Below are 14,391 nucleotides of genomic sequence, written 5' to 3'. Positions count from 1 at the left end.
TAAAAATATTCTTTCAATTTAATAAAAAATGAAAATTAAAAGCTGAAAAAAATTATTTTTTCAAGATATCAGACAGTTTTTCTTCAAAAAAGAGAAGAAATCATATAAAATAAATATTAAAATTTTAAAAATCTAATTACTTTGTCTTAATCTATCGATGGGATGTTATTACTTAATTTATTATGTTTTCCACTCAAAAAATTTTGATTCAATTTTATAGTTTATTCTAAACAAATAAAGAAATTATAACGAAAGTGGCATTCAAAGGAAAGCTTTCGCAAAAACAAAACAAAAAGAACCCAAAAATAAAATTAAAAATAAACAAGCTATGCAAAAAGTAAAAATAAAAAAGCTAATTGTGAAAAATTTGCAGCTACACAAATAGTGTGAAATTATAACCCTTCTTATTTATTTGTTTGTTTGTTTTTAAATTACAAAGGAAGCTAAGCAAAGAATAAAAATAAAAAAGTTAATTGTGAAAAAATTTCAGGTGTAAAGAAAGTGTGAATCATATCCCTTCTTAAATTATTTATTTGTTTATTTACTTGGCAGAAAGAAATTGTTTTGGTTCCTAATTAATAGGACAATACATTACTTTCTATGACATATTTTTGGAAGTGTTTTTTTTTTAATAAGTATTTATTTTTGTAGTACTTATTTGAATAGTATTTTTGTTAACAAATGTTTCACAAAATAAGTGATAGAACGTTTTGTTATACACACACACACACACACACGATATTAAACACTTTTAAATTTGTATTTGGTATTTTTATATTTTAAATTAATATATTAATATTTTTTTCATCAAAAATCATTTATTTGGAAAAAGCACCAATCTTGATGCTCTTAGAAGAACCGAAAGTGTTTATTTTTTTTATACGAAAAGCACCTTTTAGAATTTACCAAATATGTAACTAGGTTTTTTTTTTTTTTTTTTTTCATCGCATGTATTTTGGTTCGAAAAGCACTTCTAAACACTCTCTCTATATATATATATAAACAAATAACGAAGTTTTGTTTCAATCAAAATCAAAAACACAAAGATTATCAACAAGTATTGAATAAAAAAAAGAAAAATCACATAGCTAGAAAAAATTGTCCTCTATATGTCCTCGCTCGTGGTAATTTAAGTGCTTGGTGCACTGAAAATACACCAAAAAGAAAAGAGAAAAAATGTTGCATGGTGCAAAACGAAAGACGTATATAAATATATATATATATATATATTAACTCTTCTTTATGTAACATTTACATATTATCTAATTAAAATTTTAAAATAATAATATCATCTACCACAGGCGGGTCAGTTGTTAACAAACTTGATGCCTCTAGTGTGTCTTTTTTCCCCAAAATTTTCTTAAATAAATTACATGTCAACCTCCCCATCTCTTGTTCCAAAAAAATAAATAAATAAAAAATCTTAACATCTAAAAACTTGGAGGAAAGAAAAAAGCAATCCTAGCGACCAAATATTATCAATATCTTTCCCGGCCCAAATTATTTGGCAGGTAAAAGTTTTACGTCAATTTTTTTTTTTTTTTTTTGGGCTAAATTTGATCTTTCTCATTTGGAATAATTTCGTATACTTGCTTTCTATTTTGAAATTAACTTTTGCTCATTTACCCTTTTTATTTATTTATTTTTTTTCCCCATAAACTTCCTTTAGAATTTGAAAATTTTACATATGCATATATATATATATATATATATTCTCATATTCTTCCCTTTAAACTTCATATTATTTGCAATTTTCCCTTTTTAAGTAAAATATAAAATGAAAAAAATTGATTAGTAGAATGAAAAATTTTATTAAAACAATATAAAAATATATTTTCAATTTAATAAAAAATGAAAATTAGAGCTCAAAATTAAATTTTTTAAGACATCATATAATTTTTCTTCCCAAAATAAAATAAAATAAAAAAGAGAAGACATTATATAATATAAATATTAAAATTTTTGTAAAATCTGATTATTTTATCTTAATATATCGATGAGATGGTGAATTTTATTACTTAATTTATTATGTTTTCCACCCAACAAAATTTTGATCCAATTTTATAAAAAAAAAAAAATGAAGAAATTATAAGTGACATTCAAAGGAAGATTTTGCATAAATAAATAAATAAATAAGTTAAACTATTATGCAAACAATAAAAGTAAAAAAGCCAATTTTGCAAAAATTTCATTTATCTTTTCACTTTTTTTTTTAATACTATTTGTTTTTTAGTTTATTTGTTTTCGTGGCCGCAAAGAAACTCCCATCATTATTAATTTATTTATTTGTTTAGTTTCCTAATCCGAGCCTACTTTACTTTCCTTTTCCTATCGAAACTCCACCTCCACCAACGTCTATATTTCTCTCTCCTCCAGTTTCTATAAATAAAAAAAACAAAACCAAACCCACTTCATTTATTTTTCACTTCCGCTCTGCTTATTTTCTCGAGAAATCAATAAATTCCCACTTTCCCGAGAATCTGGGTTATCTAATTTTTCTACTGTTTTCCCGCGCGCCAATCAAGGTTCTTCGATTTCCTGTTTCACTTTTATTCTTTGTTACAGTTCAGTAAATTGTTCTTCAATTCGTATTTCTATTCCCTTTTTTCTTTTTCCTTTTCTTTTCTTTTTATTTTATGCCGCCATGGATGTTTCAATCGAGCCCGGTTTACAGTATATTCGTAAAGTGAAATCCGTTCTAAAAAACCAACATTATTATCGACAATTCATCCAAGTTTTGTTAGATTTCAAACATAAAGGGATTGAATTCTCTGTTGTTGTGGCGAAACTCAAGGAAATTTTTAAGCAAAATAAGGAATTGATAATGGGTTTCAATGCTTTTCTTTCTGATTTCTACAAAATCCCTGTTGATGATTATGATGATGATGTTCAAGAAACCAAGATTCCTAGTGAATATGAGGAATGCATTAATTTGGTCAACAAGATTATAATTCACTTTGGTGATGATGAACATGATCGGTTTGAAGATTTTCTAAATATTATTCATATGTGCGTTAAGGGTTTGATGGATATGAATGAGGTATATGGTAAGATTAATGGTCTTCTGGCAGACAATCCTGATGTTCTATATCAGATTTTGAAGTTGCTTACAGGTTGTAGCATGAAAGGAATTCTTGAAACCAGGAAACTTTCTTACTGTGATTTTGATGGCCGAGGAGAATTGATAGAAACAGGAACAAAGAAGGTTAAGCATGTTGAAAAGGATGATGGTGGTTGTAATAATACGATAGAAATTCCAAGAACCATAAAACTTTCTTCCTCTGATGTTGATAGCAGAGAAGGGTTGATTGAAACCCGAAGTAAGAAGAGGAAGGATGTTGAAGAGTATAGTAGTGGTTGCAATATGACAGAAATTCTGAAAACCAGGAAGCTTTCTTCCTCTGTTGTTGATGGCAGAGGAGGGTTGACCGAAACCAGAAGAAACACGAGGAAGGATGTTAAAGAGGATAATCGTGGATGTAATATGGCAAGTCCGAGAACCAGGAAGCTTTCATCAACTGATGTTGATGGCAGAGGAGGGTTGATTGAAACAGGAAGAAAGAAGAGGAAGGATGTTGAAGAGGACAATAATGGCTGTAATATGGCAGAAATTCTGAGAACCAGGAAACATTCATCTGATGTTGAGGGCACAGGAATGAATGAAACAGGAATTGAGAAGATGAGGCATGTTGAAAATAACTGTTGTTATTCTGGAAAAGCCTTAAACTTCTTTGAGAAAGTGAAGGAGAAGCTTGGCACTGTAGATGATCATTTGAAATTTTTTAAGCTCATTGAATTGTACAGACGTGGAGTGATTAATACGTACGAATTGGAAATTTGGATCAGTAAAAATTTTCAGATGGATGATGGTCTAATGACTGCGTTTGAAGACTTTGTTTCATCGTTTGAGGATAAAATGTTCTGAAGCCAAAAATGGAGAAGAGAAGCGGAGAGAAGAAAATAAAATGAAAGCTTATTTTTTTAACTTCTTTACCTTTGAACGTTGTACTCCTAGCTGTGTTGTTAGGCTTGCGGGATTTTGCGTTCACTGCTCAATTTTACTCTTTCTCGATGTTGTAGTAGCTTATTTTCTTCTTAAATTAAATGAAAAAAGTTTATTTTTATGCTAAGAATTTAACTTAGTGTACATATATAAGTATATATATATATATATATACTAGCATTCATCCCCATAATAGATAGATTTTAAAAATAACCTATCATAATCAATTATATTTAAAAATTTTATTGTTAATAAGTATATTTGATTTTTTTTTTCAATTTATACTATAAAAATTTATTAATGAATATAAATTTGATCTCTTTATATAATATTATTCAATTATATAATTCAAATTCAAAAATATTTATCTATTTAATTTTTTTCATCTATAAAATTTTCCTATCCAATTTTTTCGGACTGTGGAATTTAAATTTAAATTCAAATATATTTATATAATTTAATTTAAATTCAATGTTTCTCATCTATATAATTGAAATTTAAATTTAAATTCAAATGTATTTTTTAACTTTTTGTAAATTAATAATTTCCATACGTTAAATACTAATAATGTAATTTATTTGTTATTATTATTATGATTATTATTATTATTATTATCATTATAATAATACCTATAAAATTATTTTTACATTATAAGATAGATTACTTATGGAATTCAAATTATAAAATATTTACTTACTTAATTTTTTCCATATATAAAATTTATATTCAATTATATAATATTTTTCATAGAATCTAAGAAATTCAAATTTAAAGTCAAATATATTTTTTAATGTTCTGCAAATAATTAATTTTTTTATGTTAGATCCTTAAAAAAAATTCTATGTTGAATCCATAATAATATAATATATATATATATATTAATAATAAAATCTTTTCTAATGTTTTGTTATGAGTATACAAAATTTATATACTTATAAATTTGAATATATACATACAATATTCTTTGTCATTGATTTTGTATTTTATTTATTTATTTATTTATTGCTGCGAAGATGGTATGAATATATATAAGTACAATATTCTTTAACACACATATATATATATATATATATATATTATCATAATTTTAATATTACCTTTTAAAAGAAACTTTAAAATATATATATATATATATATATCAAAATCTTTTTAACCATTTGTTTTCTTTGTTAACACACACACACACACACACATATATATAAGTACATTTTAAACATTTTTTTGAAAAATATTGAAAAAAAACATAGTTCATCTTAAAATTTTTAATAAAGATATCAATCTCATTATTAATTACTATATTTTAACATTATTATTTTATAATAAAATTTCATTTATTACATCTCCATTCATTTTCGAGAGAAACAAACAACCACCACACTCTTTTTTTCATTTTGTGAATATTTGTTAAATAATGTAATAATGGCAAGATAAAAAAATAGAAATATGGGTGTCTTATCTAATATCATTGCCCCTGGCAATGGGGATGATGATTTTCATGTTTAAATATTTTACTTGGCCTACCGTCCCCAAATACATCTTCTACACCATTGGATATACTTGACTTTGTTCTCTATCCATCATCAACTTATTCCTGTTGACATGTGGACAATAATATATACTTATATGTTTGTATATATTATTATTAATAAATCCAACATTTATGTAATATTTTTATCAAATAAAAATTTGTTTAAAATAAAAGTATTCTAGCCATTGCATTTCATTTTTTCTTATAAAACAATGATAATATTTATCATGCTCTTATCAAATACTATTACAATTATCATCCTTATTCTAATTATTGATTATTTCCAGTGCATATATATAAATTAGAATAAAAACCTAACTTTTATACTATCTATATTTTTTTAATGTATTAATCTTTATTAGTAAGGGAAAAAAAATAAAGAAGTTCAAAGGCTAGCACAACCAAAATTTGTAATGGATAGGAATGTGATCAGAAATCTAAATAATATCAACATAAAAATAAGCAAAAAAAAGAAAAGAAAAAAAAAAAAAAAAAAGGAGGTTACCTCATCCAAGCTAAGTTGAAACTCATATTCTCCACCACTTTTAGTGTACGTGCCTCACGCAAAGGTATGTGTTTATGGGTGTTCTAAACTTTAATCTTTTTAATTGTTTTGTCTATACAAATGGATAAAGAATGGATGTTGGACTAAATTATTTTCTTATTTACAGTTGGAGTGAAGTCTCTCTTTTTTTTTTCTTTTTTTTCTTTTTTTTCTTTTTTCAATAGAGGAGTTCTCTGATGATTTTGTATGGATAAAAAAAATGAAGAGAATGTTTTGATGTCCTAATAATTAAAGATGAAAAAATGAAAATTTGGCTCATATATATATATATATATTATCATAATCTACATAATAGTTGACCTTATATATATATATATATAATCATAATATACATAATAGATGAGTATATATATACATATATCTATATATTATCATAATGAAGAGAATGCCTTGATGAATTATCATTGACAAAATAAAATATACATGATAGTTGACTACATATATATATATTATCATAATTTTAAGATAATCTTCTAAATGCAACTTAAAATATATAAATATATATATATATATATATATAAGAACATCTATATAAGTACATCTTAAACATATATATGTGTGTGTATATATATATATATATATATCTAGATATAGGATAATTGTATGGTCAAGATCATCCTGATGCGGACCAAAGAAAAATGCGATGTTTTTTTGCAAAAAAGTTGCATTTTCTTTGTTTGTACGAGAGAAAATGTAACTTTTTTTTTGTAAAAAACGTCGTCTTTTTCCCTTGATCCGCATCAAGACTTTTCTAATGATAGAAGGACTATATATATATATATATAGAGTCCTTCTACAGTCACGATTGTCTACATACGGAATAGGAAAAAGCTAACACTTTTTAGAAAAAATCCTAAAAAACATCGGCTTTTCTTTCACACATATAGGAAAAGTCAAGGCTTTTTACTTTTTTTTTTTCTAAAAAAGTATCGGTTTTTTTCTTGGTCCGTATACAGACGGTCCTGATCATAGAATCACCCTATATATACATATATATATATATATAAGGATATATATATCTATATCTATATATAAGTACATCTTAAAATTTTTTGGTAAGAAAATAAATCTCATTATTAGTTATTGTATTTTAATTTTATTATTTTATAATAAAATTACATTTATTACATATCCATATATGAATATGTATTAATTTATGAAATTATTATGTGAAATATTTTAATAATAAAAAAATCTTTTATTACATCTATAATTTTTTTTCCTTATCTTTTAAAATTTTTAAAAAAGAAACTAAATAAAGAGCTCAATCTTATTATTAATTTATTTATGGTTACATATATTTTAAGGATATTAAATATGAATATCAATCTTATAATTAAAATCTATATATTAGAATACTGAAATTTTATTTAGTACATATACATATATGGATATGTATTAATATATGAAATTTTATGTCAAATATATTTAATAAAAGGAATATATTTAATTATATAATAAAATAAAGAGATCAATCTCATTCTTAATTACTGTATATAAAATCTTGTTATTTTGCAACAAAATAAACATAAAAACTAATAAAAATATTTATATGTAAATTATAATTTTTTTAATGTTTTCTTATAAGTATATAAAATTAATATTCTCCAATTTAAGTATATACATACAATATTCTTTATCATTGTTTTTATGTTTTTTTATTTTTTTACATTATCTTTTAAAAACAAATATATATATATATATATATATAAATCATTTTAAGCATTTGTTTCATTTGTTAACATGTGTGTGTGTGTGTGTGTGTGTGTGTGTGTGTGTGTGTGTACATTTTAAACATTTTTTTGAAAATATGTAAAAAAAATGTATTATTTATCTTAAATTTTTAAGTAAGAAGACCAATATCATTATTAGTTACTCTATTTTAATTTTATTATTTTATAATGTAATTCCATTTATTAATATACATATATGAATATGTATTAGTATATGGAAATTTTAGATAAAATATATTTAGTAATAATAAAAAAATCATTTATTATATATATGTTTTTTACCAAATAAAGAGATCAATCTCTTTCCTAATTTATTTATATTTACATATATATATATATATATATTTAAGAAGATCAATAAAGAGATCAATCTTATAATTAAAATCTATTTGACTTATTTATACCTAAATATATTTAATTTTTTTGTTAAATAAAATAAAATAAAATATTTTATTTATTTTAGTTTTATTTCTAAATTATTAATATATGTAGTTATTGAATGCAATAAAAATTGCAATGCTAAGTTATATAATATAATATTATATGATATTATAATAATAATAATAAAAATATACATAATTTAAAAATGATAATAACTGCATTCTTTGATAATAATGTCAAGATCTTCTCCATTGGCACAATTATACTTTATCAAAATCTAGTCTTCCTAAACGGTTCATCTAATAAAATAATAATAAAAATATATATTAATTGGTAATAAAATAAGATTAAATAATTTGTTTTGAAAATAAATATTATTTTACTATGTTTAGCAATTATTATTTATAATATTATGTTTTTTTTATCCAAATCAAAAAATATCTTTATTAATTTACATATAACCTTATTTATATATGTAAAAATATTTAAAATATATTTAATTAAAAAAACTATATATATGCAAATATATTTTACCTATTTGGTAATTAAAATAAAATAAAATAATTTTTTATTTTAAATTTATTTCAAAATTACTAGCATATGTTATTTTTTTAATTGTTTAATGGTTATTAATAGTTATATCAAAAATTAATTTTATACATATTTGTTTATAACTATAAAAGATAAAAATAATAAATAAATAAATAAAAATAAAATAAGTGCTTTTTGAGTAAATTTGAAAGAACGGTATATTAACATATGATACATACTCTGCTTTTTTTATATGGATATATATATATATATATATATTTATATAAATTTCATGTTTGTTAAATGTTCCTTGCATTTGAGAGCTTGTTTATGATATATATATATATATATATATATTTTTTTTTAATTTTTCTTCCCCCACTATGATCATTCTGATTAGGGATTTTTTCCGTTTTCCATCCTTGACTGTCGCCACTTAAGTTCCTTAGTAGTCAATGAATGCTGAACCTGTGTTACATATTGGTGTACAATGGCAGCTTTACAGCAAGTTTTCTCAATAGAAATATCGTTTCGTGTGATTAAAAAATAAAATAAAAAAAGAATTCCTCGATTTAAACTCCCAATGTAGCGCATATGAAACAAAAATATAAATAAAATAAAATAAACATGAATAAATAAATACCACAAATCTTGTTTAGGATATAAATACGCATAGAACGAAGTTTCACTTTGATTATTTCATCAAGTATTTTGCCTTGCATGCTGTTATTAGGATCTATACATACGGGAAGAATCAGTATTCATCCTAAAGATGTAATAATGTCCACACCTGATTTTCACATAAAGATTTCAGACAGTTAAATCCATATATCAGAAGTGCAGTCACCACCAGGGTATCTCATTTCATGGGCTAGAGACGGACCATCAGGTTCAGCACCAAAATCCACGAAAAATTTTGGATTGATAGCAAGACCACCCTTTTCAGTATCAACATCAATTTGTAACATGTGAGATCCTTCTTCCACAAGTTGAGGGTAAAACTGGCGATCCCATGCACTGAAAAGTGAATTGGTGACATATAGTCGCTTCCCGTCTAAGCTTAACTGGATCATTTGTGGTCCACCCCTCAGTTTATGTCCCTGGATGGAAGTTATGAAGCTCATCAGTTTACTTAACATAGTAAATAGCGCACACAGAGACAAATATCAAACTAGTATAAACCGTGCAGCAATGCATGGCCAGCACCAGATGCATACATCTATAGCCTGTCAAAAGCATTAGTCTACACTATAATACAACATAAATACTTAACATAGTAAATAGCAAACAGACAGACAAATATCAAACTAGTACATAGCAGACAGACAGACGAATATCAAACTAGTATTAACCGTGAAACAATGCATGGCCAGCACCAGAGGCATACATCTATAGCCCATCAAAATCATGATTAGTCTACACTATAATACAACAAAAAAGACTATTGATTTGGAATGAATCCTTTCTGCTAGAAACCATGGATTGAATCCTTTAATGATACACACAGGCATGAGATACAAGTGGCCTAAGTTATGCATCAGCAGTGCTGCTGCCTATCAAATGATGTCATTTGATCAGAATTTGAACCATATAAGCAACAAAGATGCTGAAAATTGGTGCCAAATACAGACTAAGGGTTTGATGACCTAGATTTTTTGCTGCCAACTAAGGAAGCTAATTCTTTTCTGCTGGAGTAAATAAATGCATAATGCCATCTGTTATGCAATGACATGGTAGTTTGGCTGCCGAAGGAAATGAACTGACAATCTCATCTTTCTCTCGGCCAAATGACAGTGAGAGAATTGCTCCAAGAATTGTCAACCAGAAAGGTTTGACAATAAGGCATTATGATAAATACAGAATTATAAAAATGGTTTGGAAAACAAGTTTATTTTAGTACACTTTAATAATAAATGCAGCCCAAAAGTGTATAAATCCAAAGTAATGAAGTTTATTATGCAATAGTATGGATATCACATGAAAGAAACAGAGTTTTATTTGAATATGCAAACCTGGACTTCAGGAACATCAAACTGCCATGTTTTACCATCTTCGCCCTCAGCCAAAATTGGGCTTCCCTTTTGAATCTGTCCTCCAACCCATACTTGTCCTGTCAACTTTGGATTTTCAGGGTCCTCAATGTTGTACTGCCTCACATCGCCATGAAGCCAGTTCACGAAGTATAGAAAACGATCATCCAGAGAAATCAGAAAATCAGTTATCAGCCCTGGCATTTCTGGAAGAATCCAGTTCTGCACCTTCAATGGCTTCACTGATATTGCAATCTGGAAAAAGTAATTGGTGACCTTAAAATTAAGAAAAACTTACATACACAAGCCAACAAAAGTAAGCACACAGATAACAACAAACAGATATATTAATACATACCTCGTGGCTCCACGAACCATCTTGGTTCTTGAAAAACCGCACCATGTTACTTGTTAAGGCACATCCAACAAACCCTGTATCTTTAGAAGGATCATGCAGGAATCTTATCTGCAAATAGATGAGCTTGAGTTGTCTAACCTTATGCAGACTAACATAATTTTTAATAAGTAACGATAACACAAATATAAAATCAAAACAGTAGAGCATAGCCAACATATTATGTGTGAGATACGAGGTTGTAGATCTAGCTTAAACAACTGACCTCCAAGGGTAACAACCCTGTATTTCCAAGATCCAATGTTTGCTTCAGTTCACCGTCAGGCCAGCTGTATACAAAAAGATGCTTCCCATAGAGACCATCAGCAACATGCTGAAGGTTAAAACCTCCTTTAAATGCAGCAGGAGCACCCCATGAGGAGCTTATCATTGTTTTGTGCCGTGGCTGGTACCAGAAATCATAGCCAAACAGTGGACTATGCCCTGGTTTCTCCCACCTAGTAGACACAAAAGAAGCAAAGTGTTAAAGATTATGAATTCAGCAGTAGACATGTTCAATCCACCATGCAATGAACCATTAGTATAACATTGCAAAATAATATTATAACACAGTAACATTTTCTTGAAAATGTTTAACCAGATAGCTAATGTTAAATCACTTCCATCTTAAATCTACGCAAATAGTTTAAAACAACTAATCTAAAAAATAGCAGTATGAAACACCAGATGCGAATGTAGCAAAATAAAAAGGTCCTGTTGTGATTTTTCCATAGGTGAAATCAAAATTTTCCACATCCAGAATTCTTGAATATATTTTTTCTTTGCATATTTCAAGGTCAGAAACAGAAACCATACCTTCCTTTCACATTAAATTCTGAATCTAGAAGAAGAAATCCATTCCCCTTAGCATTTCCCTCTTTATCTCCAATGCATGAAATCAGTATATCACCAGAAGCAAGACAATGGGATGTATGTGGATATGCCAATCCAGTCTTACTTACAATATCTTCAGGCTGAACAACTTTGTGCAAAGAAGGAGCTTTTGGATTGGATTTTGTGTCGATCACATATATACGGCCAGATCTGGAACATCAAATAGACTAAATAAGGAATATATTGAAAACAAATTATAGCACACTTCCTTTATTTGGAGGAAGATCAAGTACCAGTTCTAAAGTACTTATCATCACCCTCTAAAATGATATATGTGGAAAGATGCACGGTAATTCTGATTTAAATCCGATAGCAAAGAGGCAAAAAAATAGATTCAGAGATAAGAAAAATGGATTGAACAGGACAAGATAACAAAGATGGAAAAGCCGACATAGTAGATATTGATTTGAACAAAGGAACTAAAACCCGTAGGAAAAACCAAACAAGAAAGAAAATTCAAAATAACCAACAGAATCCATGCTTCTACATTCTAGATGTAGATCTGAATGATGCAGACAGCAGACTAGAGAAGAAAAGCTAGGGAAAACATTTGATACTATGTACTTTGCCACTCTTTTTGTACCATTGTTGTTTGAGTGGACAAAAGTAGAAAGAAGAATTTGTTGACTTAAACGATCACTATCAATATGAGCATAGAATAGTCCATTTGTCCATGCAAGTGTTTAAAGAAACTGCAAGTGTTCAATTATCAACTATGCACATTGAAAACAGTATTTTATCAAAGCACAGGTAAGACTCTAAGATGGTTTCCCTTCAGTTCTCAACTTAAACAATAATCAAACTTTATTTTTTGTTTTTCATGTATGAATCTTTGATGTGAAATAAAATAAAGTGACCTACATCAGTGAAGGCAGGATTAAAAAACGCCGAACTGCGGATGGATCTCCATAGCAAGAGCTGCATGAGTTCCATCCTGAATGATGGAGTTCATCACCTAGATGTGTCACAGGCAGCCTATGGATAACTTTTGAATAAGTGGGAGAATTTGGATCAACATCCACTGTTGCTAAGTAATCAGGCTTCTCTCTTCCTGTTCCTATTTATATATACATATATATATATATATATATATATTGGAGCATAAGAAATAAAAATCATTACAGAGTTTCAAAAGCAAAAAAAGAAAAAAAAAAAAAAAAAAAAAAAAAAACATAATTCCAGAGTAACTTCCAGAACTGAACAAAAGCAAAGGTCTAAAACATAGAATGAAATTATTGGATTAAGGGAAAATAAAAAAATTTAAAAGAAAAGACTAGCAGAGCAATTGGAAAAGAATAGATTATTCTGAACAAGAAACTATAGTCTAGTCAGACATGATTTGTAAAGGCCTCTTTCAAATATAAGAAACCAAAAAACTGAAAGCAAAAGGGAAAAAAAATATTTAGCCTTAACCAACAAAGCAAAACTAAAATCAAATAAAATCAAAGGAAAGGGGCAATGAAAACAAATTTTACATATTGAAAACTTCCTTTGTAAATAAATAAATAAAAATCATCATAGCAACCAGAGTCCAGAAATAGCAGAGATCCAAATTTTATTCTTCAGAATCATCCACCAGCATGGTTTTTTCTTCTTGCTCTTAGGCAATCCAACTAGAATAATTTCATCAGACTCAAAAAAAAAAAAAAAAAAAAAAAAAAAAAAGAAGAAGAAGAAAAATAAATCAAACACCTTCAACTGTTTTCGATCTATACCCAAAACATACCGAAATCAGAAACAAGCCAAAGATAAAAAAAAACAACCCAGAAAACCAAAGAAATTAAAACAAGCAGAGATGAACCAGAGTAAACGCAGGTGACATAGATGAGAGCCTCTTTGGGACCAGCCATGGCATCAAGAGGTGAAGCATAGCCTGGTCCAGCACAGCAAGCATGCTCTTCAATGCCCTGCCTCTTCCCCACCAACGCATGTTCCGAACACACCACATCCGTAGCCATCTCTCTCTCTCTCTCTCTCTCTCTCACACACACACACACACACACAATCGTTCTTTCTCAGATAAGAAGAAGAAGAGGTCGGAAATGGAAATGAAAAATACACAGTGAGAAAAGTCACTTGCATGGACCATTTATCCAAAGAAGGCAAAAATCGGTTACAGAATGCTATTGACGTGGCAGATTACGACTTGATGAGATTCTTAATTATTTCCGTGCCTTGGCGGATTATCACTTAATATGACACTTTGTTTTGATTTGCATATAGTCTAACTTATTGTCTTCATGCGAATTGACGAACGTGTCCAGGTTGGATGTATCGGCAATTTCGCTGTTTTGCGATTTGCTTTCGTGAAAATTTGTGCACTTGAATTTTC

At 27.4% G+C, this 14,391-nt stretch overlaps 1 protein-coding gene across 1 annotated transcript; it reads right to left on the bottom strand.

Annotated features, from left to right (window-relative positions):
* Positions 1–9,349: 9,349 nt before the first annotated feature.
* On the bottom strand, positions 9,350–14,122 carry LOC107422341 (selenium-binding protein 2). Its single transcript, XM_048477520.2, has 7 exons — positions 13,861–14,122; positions 12,921–13,116; positions 11,982–12,209; positions 11,392–11,623; positions 11,130–11,237; positions 10,754–11,026; positions 9,350–9,841 (listed from the first exon to the last, which is right to left on the bottom strand). The coding sequence occupies exons 1-7, from the start codon at positions 14,015–14,017 to the stop codon at positions 9,560–9,562; spliced, it is 1,476 nt and encodes a 491-aa protein (XP_048333477.2). The 5' UTR covers positions 14,018–14,122; the 3' UTR covers positions 9,350–9,559.
* Positions 14,123–14,391: the final 269 nt, after the last annotated feature.

This window comes from Ziziphus jujuba, chromosome 3 (assembly GCF_031755915.1).
Source record: "Ziziphus jujuba cultivar Dongzao chromosome 3, ASM3175591v1".
NCBI lineage: Eukaryota > Viridiplantae > Streptophyta > Magnoliopsida > Rosales > Rhamnaceae > Ziziphus > Ziziphus jujuba.
This window is presented reverse-complemented; position numbering and strand designations above follow the sequence as displayed.

Coding starts and splice junctions, on each gene's coding strand:
- LOC107422341 (XM_048477520.2), bottom strand. CDS start 14,017: ATGGCTACGGATGTGGTGTGTTCGGAACATGCGTTGGTGGGGAAGAGG. Junction 11,238..11,391: donor CAGGGTTGTTACCCTTGGAG/GTCAGTTGTTTA, acceptor ATCTATTTGCAG/ATAAGATTCCTGCATGATCC. Junction 9,842..10,753: donor TTGATGTTCCTGAAGTCCAG/GTTTGCATATTC, acceptor ACTTCCATCCAG/GGACATAAACTGAGGGGTGG.